The sequence below is a fragment of the Cheilinus undulatus genome, linkage group 16 (genome assembly GCF_018320785.1).
Source record: "Cheilinus undulatus linkage group 16, ASM1832078v1, whole genome shotgun sequence".
In the NCBI taxonomy this organism is placed as follows: Eukaryota; Metazoa; Chordata; class Actinopteri; order Labriformes; family Labridae; genus Cheilinus; species Cheilinus undulatus.
Window position 1 is genome coordinate 36,386,447 of NC_054880.1, and position 17,861 is coordinate 36,404,307.

The 17,861-nt window shown below is 39.3% G+C and overlaps 1 protein-coding gene across 1 annotated transcript in view; it reads left to right on the forward strand.

Annotated features, from left to right (window-relative positions):
• LOC121523230 (rap guanine nucleotide exchange factor 5-like) overlaps positions 1-16,833 on the forward strand; it is a 105,911-nt gene extending 89,078 nt beyond the window's left edge. The window contains exons 19-26 of the mRNA XM_041808021.1: positions 2,515-2,637; positions 3,754-3,932; positions 4,026-4,116; positions 4,199-4,249; positions 4,382-4,469; positions 4,549-4,613; positions 9,213-9,267; positions 9,597-16,833. Coding sequence (XP_041663955.1) covers positions 2,515-2,637; positions 3,754-3,932; positions 4,026-4,116; positions 4,199-4,249; positions 4,382-4,469; positions 4,549-4,613; positions 9,213-9,267; positions 9,597-9,715 — 771 coding nt within the window. The 3' untranslated portion in view covers positions 9,716-16,833. The remainder of the gene's footprint in view (positions 1-2,514; positions 2,638-3,753; positions 3,933-4,025; positions 4,117-4,198; positions 4,250-4,381; positions 4,470-4,548; positions 4,614-9,212; positions 9,268-9,596) is intronic.
• Positions 16,834-17,861: the final 1,028 nt, after the last annotated feature.

Below are 17,861 nucleotides of genomic sequence, written 5' to 3' on the forward strand. Positions count from 1 at the left end.
TACCTCCAACACTGACGACAGAAATGTGAAATCTTTTGAAAATATTAACAGACACTGCAGATGAAACATGCAGGCCTAAATCAAACAACCATATCATGATCATTTCTCCAGCCTCTTCTCCACATGATCATTCAGGTCCCTCTGATATTGTCGGTAGTCTCTGTACTCCCCTCTGTCTAAATCAAACTTCCCTGTTTGATATTATTCCACAGCAGAGTGGAGAGTCATGCATTATAAGCAAGCCAGAAAGACTCCTCTCAGGGGATTGTTATTAAGTCTGACTCAATAGAGGAGAAAAGGTTTTAGCCACAATCACTTTGTTGTTGCCCAGCCGTGACCTTGGGTTGAAAAAAAACGCTGCATCAGAGTGAAGTGTTGCTCTGTTACAGCATGTTTTTCTCAACATTTTAAACCTGCACTTAAGTAAATCTAATTGTTTATTAGAAACTGAACTGTTGTCTTTTTACTGTAAAAAGTGATAGATCTTTAATATTAGACACATTTGAATAGATCCATCGGACAACTAGGATGCTGGCAGCTATGAGATTCTGCAGAGTTAACATTAGTTGTCAAAAGCAGAATAAGAGATCCTATGGTGGAATTACAATTGTTTTGTAAGAATCATTGCTTCAGTCTTAGTTTTTTGTTCTGCTTATGTTCAGGCTGAAGACTCTTCCTCTAGTATATCTGTGCTAAATGGTACTGAAGCCCCAAACATGCACCCAAAACATTTGATTTACTCCTTCCCCCCTTGGTAACAGTAATTTCCTTTTTTCTTGAGACGTCAACGAATTTTTCTGATTATCTTATTATGATGAGCTTGTTTGCTCGTGATGATATGATAAATCTTATTTCAAAGGTTCAGTAACTCCTTCTTCCCTCTCAGTGCCTTGTAGAAAAAAAAAACAAAAAGATGTGTAGAAATCGATCTGCCACAGCTCCAGATTTCATTGATGGCATGAGACTGTTCTACTTGAGAAAAGGGGGGTTAATGTTAAGAAATATCTAAAATGTATTTATTTACCTTAAATTAAATCTATTTTACCTTGCATGATTGTAGGTTCCTCTAAGTGACGCTTTGGCTTGACTCTCTCACAGTTCCTTCATTTCTGCTACTCCATTTCCAAAAAATCCACAGGATTGCTCAGTAAAAGTTTGTTTATTTGGGCAAAAAAGTTACAGCAGGCAAAATAACTGTAAAGAAAGGAGAGTCACAAAAGAAAGGTAAAAAAAAAACAGTGTGTCTCCTCTCTCTGCTTGTCTGAATGGAAATGATTAAGTCCAAACTCTCCACTGTTATTAAAGCTCATTGAAAGACTGATGTTACAAAGAAGCAATAACAATCATCTGCTTATTAGTAGTAACTGATCCATGCACTTTAGAACTGTCAGCATTTCAACACTCAAGTTACTGTAGAAGTTGCTTTCTGATAATTTTAAACATCATATTGGGCATTGAGGCTCCTGAAGTGGTGACTTTCAGTTTGGTATCCTCAGCTTTGTTGGCAAAAGCAAACAGGGAAATATTTTTAATTTTTCTGAAAGATTATTAGCTTTGACTTGAACAATCTTTGCCATTTTTTTTTTCAAGTAAGAGCCACCCAGAAGGCAGAAGACCTTCACCACTCTTGCATGCAGAGCTTACCCTTTAACCAACAGTAACGAGGTTCATTTAAGCTAGGATGGCCAAAACCAACAGATATCTTAAATCATTTATTCGTCAGCAGTTAGCTTTTGAAATAAGCTGTAGGCATCATTGCTATCGCTTTTTCTCAATGAACGGTTAAACTTTTGTCTCCTCTCACTACACTAGTTTTTCTACCATTTTTTATCGCCTAAGGAGCATCTAGGATCAGCCATAGTCTCAGGCACAGCACATTCAGATCCTTTCTAACATATGTTACAATATCTGCAGTTGTTGTATAGTTGTAGTAAGAATTCCTGGTTGTGCAAATTCCCATGGCACACCTAGACTCTACTCATGACTCGCCAGTGTGCCTTGCCATTTGGGAACTACTGCACTACACATCTATCATGATGACATCCGTAGGATTTATGTTCTTATGATGCGTAGTCCTTGTGGACTTCTGTTGCAAATGAAATCCAATTAGGGACAAAAAAAGATTTTGCAAACTAGTCCAGTCCCCAACATGCCATACTGCCATTGCTTGCACTGGTAAAAATTAGTCTAATGTATTTGTTTTGTACTTTTGCAACTTTGATAAATAAGTTGAGATCTTGAGAAGTTTCTCTTTATTAGTGAAAAACAGGACTGAATAAAAAGTGCATGTGTGCTTCCAGCTTGTGAAATACTGGTACTTTTAAATACTCTTTATAACTGTCTGGCTCTAATCCACCCAGAGCCTCCTTATTTTACGTTTTATAATTGTGAGCTGTTTTTTTTGATTGTTTACCTTCATGATGCTTTGTATAAAGACAACACCTCAATCTCTATTTCTGCATTTACATCGCATTTCTGTGTTCCAACTTTGCTTCTCTCTTTGTGTGTGTGCAGCCTCCATTAACAGACAGCGCTGAACTCAGCAGGAGGGCGGTGCGACTCTTAGGTATTAACACCTGGGATGTGGCCGCTGCTCTCACTCACCTGGACTGGGGCCTCTTTAAATCCATCCATGAGGTATGCACACACATATACAAAAAATATACTGCTATGCACGGGTTATGTGGGCACGATTTAAACTGAATTCATATTCATGGCTGAGATGGCTAGAATATGAGCATTAAAGATGCAAATGCTCTGCAAGATTTGCTGGATCATGAGTACAGCGAGGCGTCTTTGAGCTGAGCGGCTGTCAGAAGAGCTGAATATTTGTCAAAATAGAGCAGCCTAGCAGAGACGGAGACATAAAGGCTGCATGTTAATGCTATAATGTGGATGTGGAGCATGAGCTTCGTTTGGGCTGTTGACCATAGGTTAAAAAAGAGGTTAAGAAAGATGATGTGATAATGTTAAGATTCCTGTAATCTCTGAGGGGTATAGACTTTATACAGTGCATTTGGAAAGTGTTCAGATCTCCTTCACTTATTTCAGTCTTGCTGCAATTGTTTAAATTCATTTTTATTTTCATTAATCTACACTCAGTACCCCATCCTGACAAAGTGATACCAGAATTTTAGAAACTTTTGCAAGTTTGTTTAAAAATAAAACTGAAATTTCACATTGACCTTTTACAAAAACATGGTATATTTAGCTCCGGTGCCTCCCATTTCTCTGGATTGTTGCTGAGATGTTTCTACACCTTGATCGGAGTCCACCTGTGGTAAATTAAATTGATTGGACATGATTTGGAAAGATGCACACTTCTCTATAGATGACCTCAAAGCTGACAATGCATATCAGAGCAAGAACCAAGCCATGAGGTCAAAGAAACTGCCTGTAGAGCTCAGGGACGGGATTTTTCATAGGCACAGATCTGGGGAAGGCTACAGAAAAATTTCTGCTGCACTGATGTTCCCAAGAGCACAATGGCCTTGTTAATTCTCAAATGGAAGAAGTTTGGCACATCCAGGTCTCTCACAAGTGCTGGCTCTATAGAGAAAGTAAAGAGGGAGAGATGGTAGAGACGGATATGCAGGAAAGGAACCATTGGTTGGGTTTGAACCTAGGCTGCCTGCTCTTGGCACGCAGACATTATCACAAGGCTACCAACAACTCAAGGGGAAACAGATGTCATGCTCAGTTATCTGAAAATGTGGCATCTTCACTTACACTTGTCACTTTCTCTACATGCAGCAGGAGCTGGTGTACTACACTCTCAGCCGTGCTCCTGGCAGCGGCCACACGGCGGCGCTCTCAGTTCTTCTGCAACGCTGCAACGAGGTCCAGCAGTGGGTCATGTCTGAGGTGCTCATGTGCGTGTCGCTCAACAAGAGAGTACAGCTGCTCAAGAAGTTCATCAAGATCGCTGCTCAGTGAGAAAACACACTGAAACAAACAAAAAGAATGCATACATTAATGTGTTTGTGTCGCATCATAACATTTTTGACTTTATTGTGTTTTTGCAGCTGTAAAGCGCAAAGAAATTTGAACTCTGCATTTGCCATCATCATGGGTCTTAACACGGCAGCCGTCAGCCGACTTAACCAAACCTGGGAGGTAAACATGCACATTGTACTAGTACGTGTTTTTATTGTCATGGATTTTTTACCATAAATCTGATGAACGCTTTACTTTACAGAAATGCCCAGGGAAATTCAAGAAGCTTTTCTCTGAGTTGGAGCTCATCACGGTGAGATTTCCCACACAGAAGCAGAGATAACTGCAGAACTTGAAATAACTTCTTTTCATTTTCTAATCAAATCTGATGACTCTCCTCCCCTTTTCCAATCTTTCCTATCTTTACCCGGTGTTCTTTGATCAGGATCCTTCTCTGAACCACAAAGCCTACAGAGAAGCCTTCAAGAGGATGAAACCTCCCAAGATCCCTTTCATGCCTCTTCTTTTGAAAGGTACCGTCTCTAACCCCTTCAAGCAGACACTTTAATGTTTTTGGAGAAAGCACTCACGTTTCATGTCCCTTGTTCTCAGATATCACCTTCATCCATGAGGGAAATAAAACCTTTCATGACAACCTGGTCAACTTTGAGAAGCTGGTGAGTGAAGTCACATATCAGGGTAAAAAACTAAACTACTTAGACACTGGTCAGCTGTGGTTTGAAACTCTCCCATGGATGCATTTTTGCCCAGTCTCTTTCTTGTTGTTGAATCATGAACACTGACCTTGACTGAGTCAAGTGAGGCCTGCAGGTCTCCAGATGATAAGCTGGACCTCCTGGATGAGTCATTGATGCACTCTTGGAGTCATTTTGGTAGGCATGCAACTCCTGAAAAGGTTCACCACTGTTCCAAGTTTTCTCCATTTGTGGGTAATGGACTCTTTCCTTGGTTGGCTGGAGCCCCAGAACTAATTGACAGCTTTGTGGCTTTTGAAGTTCCACCAGTCCCTTCCCTTCTGCACACATCTTGACTCATAATTATGTTACTATCACAGTATGTCAGCACCCATCACAGGGAATTTGGCTTCACTTTTCTACAACAGGAGAAGGTGGAGATGCACTGTCCATGTTAGTGTAAATGTTAGATAAATGAAGAAATACATATTGGGTTTCAAGAGTTTTGCAAGTCATCTGCTCACACTCTTGATCTTTTGGTTGTTTTCCTTTACCAAATTGTATTACTGTGAGTGAACAAAATAGGTAAAAAAAGAAAAGACAAGCATGCAAAAATGCTACTAAAGCACTATTCACACAGGACTAGAATTACTTGTGGACCTGTGATAATCTGTGAATTACCCCCTCACCTCGGTGTTTGGTGTGGTGTGGTGCATATGTCTGTGATGTACTTAAATTTAAAGCCATTTCTGATGAAAACATAAGGGTTCTGTATGGCTGCGGCTATGAAAATGCACAGAGAATATTTATTCCTAAAGGTCATGCAAAAAAAAATTCAATACTGTAGCATCACATTCTGCATGTGGCGTTTCCTTCATGTGTTCTATACGTACTGATAACCAAAGTGTTTAATAGACAGCTACTATTAAGTGTGTTTTTCCCTCACTCTATATATATTTTAAAAGTTTTCAGATCTGTAGCAAGCTGTCCATGATAAATAAACCAGTGAAATGTATCGAGAGAAAGTCGAGCATGCCTCCTGTTAATGCATGAGAAAGATAAACATCTAATTTTAATTATGGACCTCTCCTGTTACTTTTAACAGTTTTTACACTATTGATGCTGTGAATATTATTCTTCGCTCTAAAAATCTTTGATTTTTTACACATCCAAAACATCCCTCCTGGCACAGATGAGCTGTACAGCTAAATAATACTGATATAAGATCAGACACCTGCAAAGAGAAGCTGTAGGAGGCTGAAAAGATGCGTTGTGGATATGAAGAGAACAGTGGTTCACCTATTTGTGTCAAAACTGTGCTAATAATTTCCTGCACAGCCTCTATTATCCGTAATAAAAAAGATAGTTACCATACTAAATCACAGAGATGCAGATTTGCACAGGATCAGTATTGCCTGTGGATATCTGTCTGTGCTGAAATATAGTCGGTAATTTGCCCTGGAATTTTACTCTGCAAATTACAGACATGGTGGATTCGAAAAAGATTAAAAATAGATGTCCTGCACAACTATTACAAACTACCAGAGGCCCCTAGGTAATTCTAGTCCTGTGTGGATAAGGCATCAGACAAAAGCAATGTAGTTCTTCTGCTTAAACAAAACATAGACTTTATGATTTTGTCCTTGCTGTCTCTCGTCACATTCCTCAGATTTACTGATTTTAAAACATTTTGTTTAAGAAACTCCCATAGTCTCTAAAAATGAACATACACTTACTTTACTCATGTTTTTACATCATATAGCAACTGCTTTGAGACACTCAAGTGTCACATCCTCTCACAGTGAGCAGAGCGAGCCTCCATACGTAGAGCTGATATAACAGCCAGCCTGAGGACACTTCAACATGTGGACGTGTGGTGCTCCTAACCCTGACATTAGCAGAAAACCAGCACTGCCTACTGAGACGCAGCTGCTCCCATTAAACGCTCTTTTCACAGAAATTCATTAGAGCAGCATGTCAGAAAAGAAAGAGACTAAAACTCTGTTTTATCTGAGTTTTATAAATTGGGAGAAAAGAGAGTGCATGAGGAAAAATAATCAGTTTTATTCCACAGGTAAGAGGCTGAAAGCTAGTTTGGAGCTCACAGATTGTGCACCCAGGAAAACCACTGTGAATGTATTAGAGAGACTGTTAGTAATGGTATTATTGAAAATCCATTGTTATTATTGCCTTAGTGACATGGCAGACACTTCATTTATGCTGTACTGCAGTTAAAAAGATGACTTTTAAAGATCCATCCTGTTTTGAGAAGTAGTTAAGCTTTTTTTTTTTTTTTTAACACATTTGCTCTTAAAAATTCTGCAAAAAATCAGACAGTCTGCCCCTGAAATCTTCCTGAGTCAGTTTCTTCTACATAGTGGGAGACTATCCTTGATGGCCAAGAGAGAAGGGGGTCTCGAGATATAAAAGAAGGTTGCTGACAGACTTTAGTTCTATATATTGCCTCTATTATTATTGACCTTTCTGGTCAACATATTGACAGCAATACCAAAAGAAAGAGAAGACAGAAGACATAACGAAGCTGTTATATTACATGCATGGAACAGCTTCTAGTTGCAGTATGGATTCTTCTCAGCAGCTCTGCTGCATTTCCTCCCCCTTGGATTTGACATCAGTGATACACTCTCAGCACCTACAACTATTGCCTGATGATGTTTTGGCCTGAAGGGGCAACAGAGCACTTTTCAACTACAGAATAGTGAATGAAGTTGTAGTTACAGATGAAGTTTCAGATCAGATTGTTTCATACAGACAGCTGTAAATAGAGATCAGTTGAATTACATTACTGTGAGGTGAAAGCTGACAGGTTTTCACTATGGCTGGTGTGATCATGCTTCACACAGATTTTTTACCTACACTTCAAGCTGGCTGAAAAAGTAGTGGAGAATACCACCATGACTGCAAACAGAAACCAGAACATTTCCAACACTGAAATCACTTCACCTACCCACAGATCCTGTATTCTTTGGACTTTTCATGCAGATTGTCAGAGCTGTGTTGTGGTGTAAATAACACAAAAGACACTTAGCATCCTTCAATTCAAAAAAATCTGATTTCATACAGCTTCATAAGTAACATGGATTTCATCTGCAGACTTTTTCCCTTATTTGATTACAAGACTATAAAAAATAATCTGCATGAAGTTTTTATGACAAAAATTTCTGTTCTGGTCCTGTCACTGCTTGTAACAAAACATCAGGTTTAAACTTTGTCTCATAATCATGACTATCTTGTCATTATGACTATTTTGTAATTATGACTTGCAACTGAATTATTTTATTTACATTACCAAGAACAAGTTTTACAGTTTTACAAGCTTTCCCTACATTGTTTTCATTATTCAATCATCTTTCAGCCAAGTCAGTTTAATTCATAAAGTGCTTAATCATTTGTTTTTTTTTCAGTGTTCTTTTCATTCAGATCAGGTCTAGATTGTACCCTTTGTAATATCAACATTAACTGACAAACACGGACTTTGCTTGTTCATGATGGTAGCTCTTCCTCGCTCACTGTCAGCAGTAAACTAGCTGAGGGGCTGCAGCAGAGAGGCTCCATGTCAATGTTTCACACTTTTCATCTTTTTATACATGACCATTTGCAAAGAGCATATTCCTATTTCAAACATTGGGCTATATAGTACCAGTGTTAACTTGACTAAAACTATGACTATGTTGGCAGCAATTTTTACATGAGAAAGACTAGACTAAGATTAGCCAAAAATAGATCTTTTATGACTAAAACTGACTAGATTATTATTTAGTTTTTTGTTTTACACTCAAAATTCATGATGTTTCTCCACTGTGGGTCAATCTGTCAAAATACAAAGCACCTGCAGCCATTCTGCCTCTCAGCTGTAGAAAGCAGGGACCCCAGGTTTGGCAGAGTGCAGAGAACACCAGATTTAGGCAAGAAAATAAATACTTTTACCAAATGTTTAGACTGAATGTGAGGACTTTTTATGGACTAAAACTAGACTGAATTTTTTTTTAGTTTACTCTTTGTTTTTCAGTCTTTTTATAGCGCCACCTATTATTTCATACAAGTTTCTTTTTTTTAATTGTTTTGCTTATGTTAGACGGACACGGATTGGCTTCCCAACCAAGAGTACTGACTGTGTTTCACATGCTGGACAAGAGAGAGATGCAGGAAGAGAGAGGGGAGTTCTGAGGAGAAACACTGCTCAAACACTGAGTGCTCATGATAATTCCTCATGAGTGCAACCTGTATGCTCTATTTACTGTACAGCAGCCCTCGCAGCCTTATAACCAGCCCGGCCCACCAGCAGTCCTTCTGGTTCTCCAGATTTCCTGCTCTGGGCAAATCAGCCTTTCCACTGCTAAACATAGAGAAAGGGATCAAAATAACCAGTCCTACTTTTTCTCAGCCTTTTGTTGGGATGCCTATCAAAAGACTGGACTCATTGCAGTCTGTTGAACAGCTGAAATCAAACTGTACCAAACCAAACAAGACCACTCGGTTGAACACAGCCTAAGATTCTCCAGAATACTGCTGGAGAGTATTAATGTAGGTCCTGATCATTTCTTCCTCTTAATCCAACAGCATATGATCGCAGACACGGTGAGAATGATTCGCCACTGCCAGAGCGACCAGCCAGGTGAGTATTTTTACCTACTCTGAGTGATTTCAGCTGTCACAGTTATCATGGAAACACAGTCATAAAGACTAGACTCTTCTGGTGTTTGTCTTGAAGCAACTTGGTGGGTAAAGTTTTGATTTTTAGATCAACTTAAAGTTGACTCTACCACCATCTGCTGCTGAGTTTGTGTACTGCAGCTATACCACTCAGTTTTTCCTCTGCAGTTCCTAAGCAACCGTTTTCAGACTTCTACACTCTTTGAATGACGATAAAACAGTCTGTGATTGTGCTCTAAAAAAAAAAAAACACTGTGACAGAAGTGTGATATGTTTTTGTGTCCGTCTCAGGTAACGAGGTTATCGGTGTGGACAGTGCGGAGGTGAGGGCGAGCGTCCACTACCTGCACATCATCGACAATCAGCAGACGCTTTTCGAGCTGTCGCACAAACTGGAGCCACGCGCTTAACCACACAGACACACGTGTTCTCTACTGTGCACAAAAACACCGGACTGTTGTGAGCACCGTGGACGTGTGACGTGGAGGACGCTGTGTGACAGTCTCACATAAACAGAGCTACAGAACAGCAAGTGGACAATGTGACGGTGCCAGTTGTTGTGACATGAAGACAGAGCATGTTCTCTGAAGGCTTACAAATATGGACAGAAAAGACTTCGCAAAGGCTGAAAACGCTTCTTTTGAACTGTCTATAGGAAGAGATGGAGGAGAATGCCAAACAAGAGGAAGTTGTAACTAGTTTGTACAGTATCTATTGGACTGAATATGCCCTTGTTTTTGTTCCTGTGATCAGCTTTTTGTTATTTAAGAGCCTGCAAACAGGTGTAATGTTCCTTTATTTCTGTAAAAGCCTCCTGACAAACAAGAATTTAACAGCTTTTTATCATTTCAGCTACAAACAGACTGTTTATGTCTGCAAAAGGGTTTAATACCAGGGCCTGGTTGTTCAAAAGGTTTTTGGAATCTGCTCTTTTGCTATCCAGGATCAGGTAATCCACCTCACTTTTGTCTTGATTTATTATTATTTTAATGTAATTGTATGCTTTTCCTTATTCTGACTCAAACCCACATTGCTAGTGTCCTGTTGCACCAGCTATCTGTAACTTATATTTTAGGTTCTGGTGTAAAGTCCAGCAGGTTTGTTTAAAACTTAAGTTTCCTCAGTTTTGCACTACAAAGACTTAAGTAGTAGTGCACATCCTTGCAGTTGCTTTAAAGGGATATTTCAGAATTTTTGAAGTTTGGTTGTTTAAGGTTCTTGCAGTAGTAGTGGCATTATCCTCCAGTGACTTCTGTGAGTGTTTCCCCTTCAAACAGGAAGCTCTTGGAGAAGCTAGGCTGTACCTCATAGCAGATGGGAATGGTTTACCCGCATTATTTAGCGGGTTTTAAATTTGGCAAAAAAAACAATGTTGGCTAAATTGTACACTATAGCAAAAGTTTTTGAAGCCTTTCAGTTTTCACCCAGAAAGCCTCTGTTAGACACTACATTGCGATGCCAGCTTCAGCTGCGTGCTCTCCTGCCTCAGCGTATCTGAACAGCTGTTTGGGTCTGTGGCTTCAACAGAGACAAAAACTATAAACTAATCTAAAACTAGTTATTACAGCTCAGTTTCCGACTTCAACAGCTGACGCATTGTTTTCATATACTAAACACATTGTTCTGACTGTAGCTTGTCTGATTGTCAGCCAGTAGCACAATAGAGCGACAGCCATGAATTTCCTTGGATGATAAATTTTCATTCAGCTCTTCCAATCACGATCAGTTTCTCCAAAAAGTTGGGTCTAAAAGTTGAGGAACATCAGTCAAATGCCAGCATTTGGTAAGGCAGGGAACTCTGGATGGGGAGTGATGCAGGCTGTAGGCATCTGTGAGCTGCTATCCATGATGGTGGACATGTGCTCACAGTTTCCACACCTACACCAGCAGGTAACTCGTGATCTCTTCTGCTAATCAGTCTCCACTTCCCTCTTTCTTCCAGCTGAGTCTCTATCTGTAGAAGTTCCTCTGTGTACTCCAGGTCATAAAAGTTTGTTTTCGTCTCTGCCGAAGCATGCAGACCCAAACACCTGATCAGATACGCTTTGGCAAAAGAGCACATAGTCGGTAGCCGAAGCTTGCATCGCAAAAAAGTGCCAAGCGCAGAGGCTTTCTGGGTGAAAAAATAAAATGCTTAAAAAAATGCTGATATCGCGTACAATTGACCTGGCATTGTTTTTTGGCCTGTTTTTACCTTAAACTCACTAAATTACCTGGCACAGCTGTACCCATCTGCTACGCTATATATTCTAACATGTCTGCAGATACATGCAGTGAATCTTCATAAAAAGGCAACGCTCACAGAAATCACGAGGGGCAAATGCAGCTAATATTGCAAGGTACCTACTGCCAGTGGTTCTCAACCTGGCGGTAGACACTGAGAGGGGGTAGCAATATGCCTCCCAAGAAACAAAGAATATTTTAAAGAGATTTCATATTGTGTATTTTATCCATTTCTATAAAAGTATATACACAAAATTAGTTACATGTAAATTAAAATCATGGTCATATGGTGAGATAAATGCTTAAATCAAAGTAATATTTGAAAAATCTTTAAATAAGTAACTCTGTACATAACTATTCTTAAGTTCACACGGCTGTGTTCAACTATACTTTATCCACCTTCAGGTACAGTGGGGGTCCCTGGTCTCTGGTCCTTTTGTTTTGGAGGCTAGGGGCTAAAAGTTGGAGAACTCCTACCTTATCCAACCCAGCTTTAAAAACACAGAAATATCCCTTTAAAGCACGGATAAGTAACTTTTTGTATGTGTTTGTGGACAAAGTGTCTTGTACAACGTATCCATTCATCTTTAGCAGTCAAATGTATGAACTTAAGAATCTGCCCTGGAAAAAAGGTTATTTCTGAAGTTTCTTTACAAAGACGCTTAAGAATAATTGAACTATAATTCAAAATCAGTCCCTATACTAATGGTCAGGTTTGCTTTTAACCCCATAAAGATGCATCAGTATTCATTTTGATCTGTCTTGAATGGCGAGGGAAAAGAAACCTCCTTACAGGAGCTTTAAATAGATCAAAGATTTCAAAGCCTTGGTTCAGTCTGATATTTTAATCTGATTAGTACTTTTGAACAACTGGGCCCTGATGTCTTCACCCTGCGTTTCTACGTGGTCTTATATAATTTCATGTGCACATCACAAACCTGCCTTTTCACGCATGTACATCCAGGATACATGCCAGTTCTTTTGGTGTAAGACGTGAAGCTTATTTTGGTTCTTGTGCGGTATCGTATTATGTAACTCAAGCAGCAGCAGCCTTCTCTGAAGCAGTACAACACTTTCACGTACCTACACTTTCTTCTCCTGACCTTTTCTACCACTGAGGCTCTGTCTTTACACTTCACATGTAGAGCCTCAGGAGGTGGAGCGTTAACAGTGCATCACTTCTGGTGGGTTTGGGAGCTTCAGCTCTCGTGAACGTGCCAGAGTTTGAACACTGTTGATGAAAAGTGAACACTTTTTGTACTTTGAAGTCCTGGTTGACTTTTATCTGAACACTCCTCATGCACTCCTCTCGCTGATGTTTTTGTGCAGATATTGATTATTTAACTTTGTATATAATATGGACCTATACATTATTTTCAGTGCCAAATGTCACAGCTTTTGTTTGTGTAGATTTGTGTGACTCCTTTCTGACATGTAATGACTGACTGCAGGCTGTGGGGTATTATCGAGGGTGTAATGGAAACACAGCCCTGATGTAGAGCTTTTTCATTTTGGTCCTTGAGTTTTATTATGTGACGAAATGAGTCGAAGCAGGGTTAAACTTAGGAAAGAAAAGGCATAGTTGGACAAAATCAACACAGTTTTGGACAGAGTTACGGAAGCACAAAGGCACAGGTGTCTTCTATTTAAGTCAGACTTCCTGGTGGGATTTCCACAGGTTTGTTTCACCCATTAATAATGCTTATTCCTTGTTACATTTAGGGATGCGCAATATTAGATTTAGCCAGTACTTAGGAACTCTCTTTATAAGAACTGAGGGTTAACAAAGACCTTAGGTCCTGTCTAAAACGCCACAAACATATTCTTTAAAAAGTTGATATTTACAGCAGATATATCTGTTGAAATCATCAGCAGAAGTTTTCATATTTGCAGATACCAATGATTAAGTCAAGGTTAATATTGGCCTATATTGAAATCAGGCTAAATACATTGTGCGTCCCTAGTTACATTAGTTACATTACATTACGTTAGCCGCTTAGCTAAATTTCCACTGAAGAGTCCAGGTCTGTTTGGTTCAATACGATATTCAATTATTTGCTTTTCCACTGTTAAAACTTGGAAAAGGTACCATCAATCTCTTAGGTTGTTTCCACCAAGCAGTCTGGTTCTGTTGACGCTGTACGAGTTAAATTGCGTTTCCATTATCAAAAGTTGAAAAGGAGCCTGGTAACGTTAACTTAGGTGGGCCCTGATTACCTAGGAATTGTGCCGTAACAAGTGGTTGTAATAAGTTGGCATTTTATCAAGTAATAACCATAATATTAAGGAAGAATTTATTAATGTATTAATGATCAAGTAATTCCTTTTAATATTGTGGCAATTCTCTGGTAAGTTGTATTTCACCCTAACCCTAAAGATCACATGAAAATTATTCAGGAAAGACTCACTTTAACTTAGTGGGCCTAAATAAAGAAATTGCTTGATATATTTAGTATTACAATGGTTAGGGTTAGAGGATTAAAGAGAGTAAAATACCTCTTAATTACAAGAGGATTGCCATAATAGTGTGAGGGTTAGGGTTAAATACCACCCCTAATTATTGTGAGGGTTAGGGTTAGGGAAAAATACCTCTTAATTACCAGAAGACTGCCACAATATTATGAGGGTTAGGGTTAGAGAGTTAGGGTTAAATACCTCTTAATTACCAGAGAATTCCCACAGTATCATGAGGGTTAGAGTTAGGATAACCAGAGGATTTCCACAATGATACCAGGGTTAGGGTTAGTGTAAAATACCTCTTAATTACCAGAGGATTGACATATAATATGAGGCTTAGAGTAAGAGAGTTAGAGTAGAAGACCACCTAATAGCCAGAGAATTGCCACAATATTATGAGGGACAGGGTTAGGATAAGGGTGTTAGGGTAAATTACCACTTAAATTACCAGAGAATTGCCACAATTTTACAAAGGTTAAGGTTAGAGGCTTAAGGTAATTACCAGACTACGCCACAATATTACAAGGAATTAATTGATAGTTGACCCATTATTGCTAGGTAAATACTTCCTTATTATTACCAAGTTATACTTGGTAAAATGCCACCCTGTTATTACATAATTACCACCTTATTCTTGAGAAAGTACTAGATATTTACCACTTATTATGATAAACTTTCTAGGTAATTTGGGCCCAGTAAAATTAAGTGCTACCAGGATTCCAAATAACCAACCTCTACCATCCTGTTTCTTGGCATCCTTTCTAAGGTTTGCCAAATGTGTCGTCCCAAAGACAGACTAATATCTGCTTAAATTAGGGACATTTGGACTTGACAGAGATCCATACTGTTTCCTGGACTATAGACTTTAATGTATGGCCACAAATCAGGTTTTTTGACATTATGTAGACCTTTTCTAGTACATGAAGCAGAGCCTGGGGGCTCATACCAACCTGGTTCATCAGTGATTGATGTGGACCTGAATCACTGTAGAAGTTTTGTAATTACGAAGCTTTAGATCAGCTGTTTCTCTGTATTGCAGTGATTTATTTGCTTCTTTTAACTTTAGCCAATCTATGAAAATATGTTGTTAGATCTGTTTTCTAAACTTCAAGCTGTATTTTAAAACAAGATGAAAGTACTCCAGCTGTCTTACTTAATCTAGTTCAGTTTTAACACCAGTTAAACCCCCACTTTATTTTCAGTTTGACAAATGCAGATGACACAGCTTTTATATTATGTGCTATAAACTGTTACAGAGTTGGATGCAGGTCAACAGTTCATGCAGGGATTTGCACTGCCTGTGATGTCACATGCATATCCTCTGCAGTCCGTCCACCAAATGAGGGGTTTACCATACAGAACCATGCCAAACTGTTCCACTGGACCACCTGGTGGCCTCTATGGTCCTATAGTTCCCTGATTGCCAAAACAACTGAGACTTCCTATGCAACAGCAGTAATGATAGACAAACATTGCTATGTTTAAATGTTAAACTGAACCTAAACAGACCGCTTGGTGGAAGCTTTCTGAACCAAACAGATCCTTAAACTCTGACTCGATTCCTCTGTAGACGTAGGGTTAAAAGAAAAACCCTTCCTATGGAACCAAAACAGTTCTTAAAATCTGGCAAACCTTCCTCTTACCTCTTCTTTTGTCCTTGCCCTGTATCAGCGGTACACTTCTGCTGAAAGCTGGGATTCCTGTATGTTATGAAGCGGTGCATGCCTTCTTGCATTGTGGGACTAGTTATGAAAGGGTTTAGTGCAATACTGAAGAAATGTTGTTGCCACACATGTTTATCCTCATTTCAACTCCAAGCCAATGAAAGCACAGAGCTGCTGCAGATATTTCTGAATCACAGGACAAAAAGGACTAAGAGTTCCTGAATATTTCAGTGCCAAAAGCATGTATGGTTCATTTCAAATTAGATCTTATCCCAGTAGGACTGACTGACTAATAAGCACTTTGTGTTGTAAGCAGTTCAGAGATCATGTGTAAATTGATGTCTGTTGAAGTCTGAATTTTACATTTTGTTGTTATTGCAACTCTTTCAGTAGATAATCCAACTATCTGCATCTCCAGATATCACAGAAACTATTCATGATTGACACTGGAGTTGAAAATTAAAGTTAGCGTACAGTTTGATCAGAGTCGACAGCAAAGAAAAGGCCTTCAGTCGTCTTTTTTTCTTCTATCCTGTACATGATGCTCACATGCACAAACACATTGTCTTCAAAGAGCAGCACACACGTGCGATACTGGTTATTTATTGTAATATATAGTTTATTTATTTATTTTTGAGGTGACAAAACTACATGTGCCAAGTTCAGAGCTTTGCCATTGTCAAAGAGCTTTCTTTAGCAGAAAAGATGTTTGTGGTTTGGAATGTAGAAGCGACTTGTCCTGTTTTGTGGCCACTAGAGGGCAGCAGAAGAGCAAGTCAGTGTGATGATGCTCTCTCTCCTCCGATGCCACCTGCACCCATGGACAGGAAACCAACAGGAAGTTGTCTGTAGTGTTTTCTCTGCTGTTGTCATGACTGTGTTTTTAAATTGATGCATTGTTGTTCGGACCAGTTTGCATGTTAGAAAAAAAAATCCCAACACAAGAGAGGACACACTGAAGGCTTTGTACTATTGTAATATTGTTGATGTGTAAATATATGCCCATGTTTGGTATGTTGTTCTTATTTATCAGTTGTAAATGAAGAAAACAGTCCACCACAAAGCAATACGTCTCCCCTGGTGTCCCCTCAACCCTCTGACAGCTGAAGCCACATGTCTTTTCTAAAGCTGCGTTTTACTATGTCAGATTTGACTGAAATGAATAAATTATAGGTTTTATGTGACATCTCTGGGTCAGCTTGTGGTATTTTTTTTGCCTCATGCTCAGATATTGTTTAGATGTATAAATGTAAAACTTTGCTAAGTGCATCTGACCAATGATATCGCACCAACACAGCAAACACCCTCACTAAGGTGTATAAAAGAAACAGGATCTTTTAGGCTGGCTGCTGCGTCTGCACCAGCATCGTACTGGTACGGCTCCAACAGCCGCTGCTACAAGTACATCCCCGCTCCCAAAACCTGGGACGATGCAGAGCTCAACTGTGTGAAAATAGAGATCCAACCTGGTGTCCATCCACAGCCTGAAGGAGCAGCACTTTGACCCCTTTTGAGATCGGACTCACTGATGTCCACAAGTAAGATAAGTGGATGTGGTCTGATGGCTGCCTGCTCAGGTTTTCTTTCTGGAATATGGGAGAGCCAGGTGGTGATGAAGATTAACGTTACATTCACTGCAACCATGGCAGCTCTCCGAGAATGAACGATGTCCAATGCAATAACATTCATGACACAGCTGCAATCAACATAATAATGGATCATTATTAATTAGAATTGCTCTTGATCAGTGCTCCGTGAAAATCAGTGCACTCTTATGTTGGTTAAATTTTACCTGCAGGATACATAGAGACACCTGGCAGGTCTAGTGTTAAACACTGGCCTTTAAATTGGAGAATTAGATTTGAGTTTTTGCAGTGTACTGTTCCATAGAAATACACACTGACATGACATGGTTTTTTTCCACCAAGCGAGTTGGTTCAGTGCCATTTCCACTAATTTTAAGTAAAAGTCAAAGTTAGCTTTGAACAGCCTCAGGTGAAAAACCTAATATATGTCTGACTGTAATTATCTGGGATGCCTGTTAAAATGCTGATCCTCTTCCACACTCAGATTTTATGATGATCATTGCGATGCGTGTCATCCTCATCAGCTAGCCTCAAACACTCATATCACATGTTGACATGACTTAATATCGCATGAAACGTGTCCAAACGTGGGTGTTTTACTTGATCTTTAATGCACTACTGATACT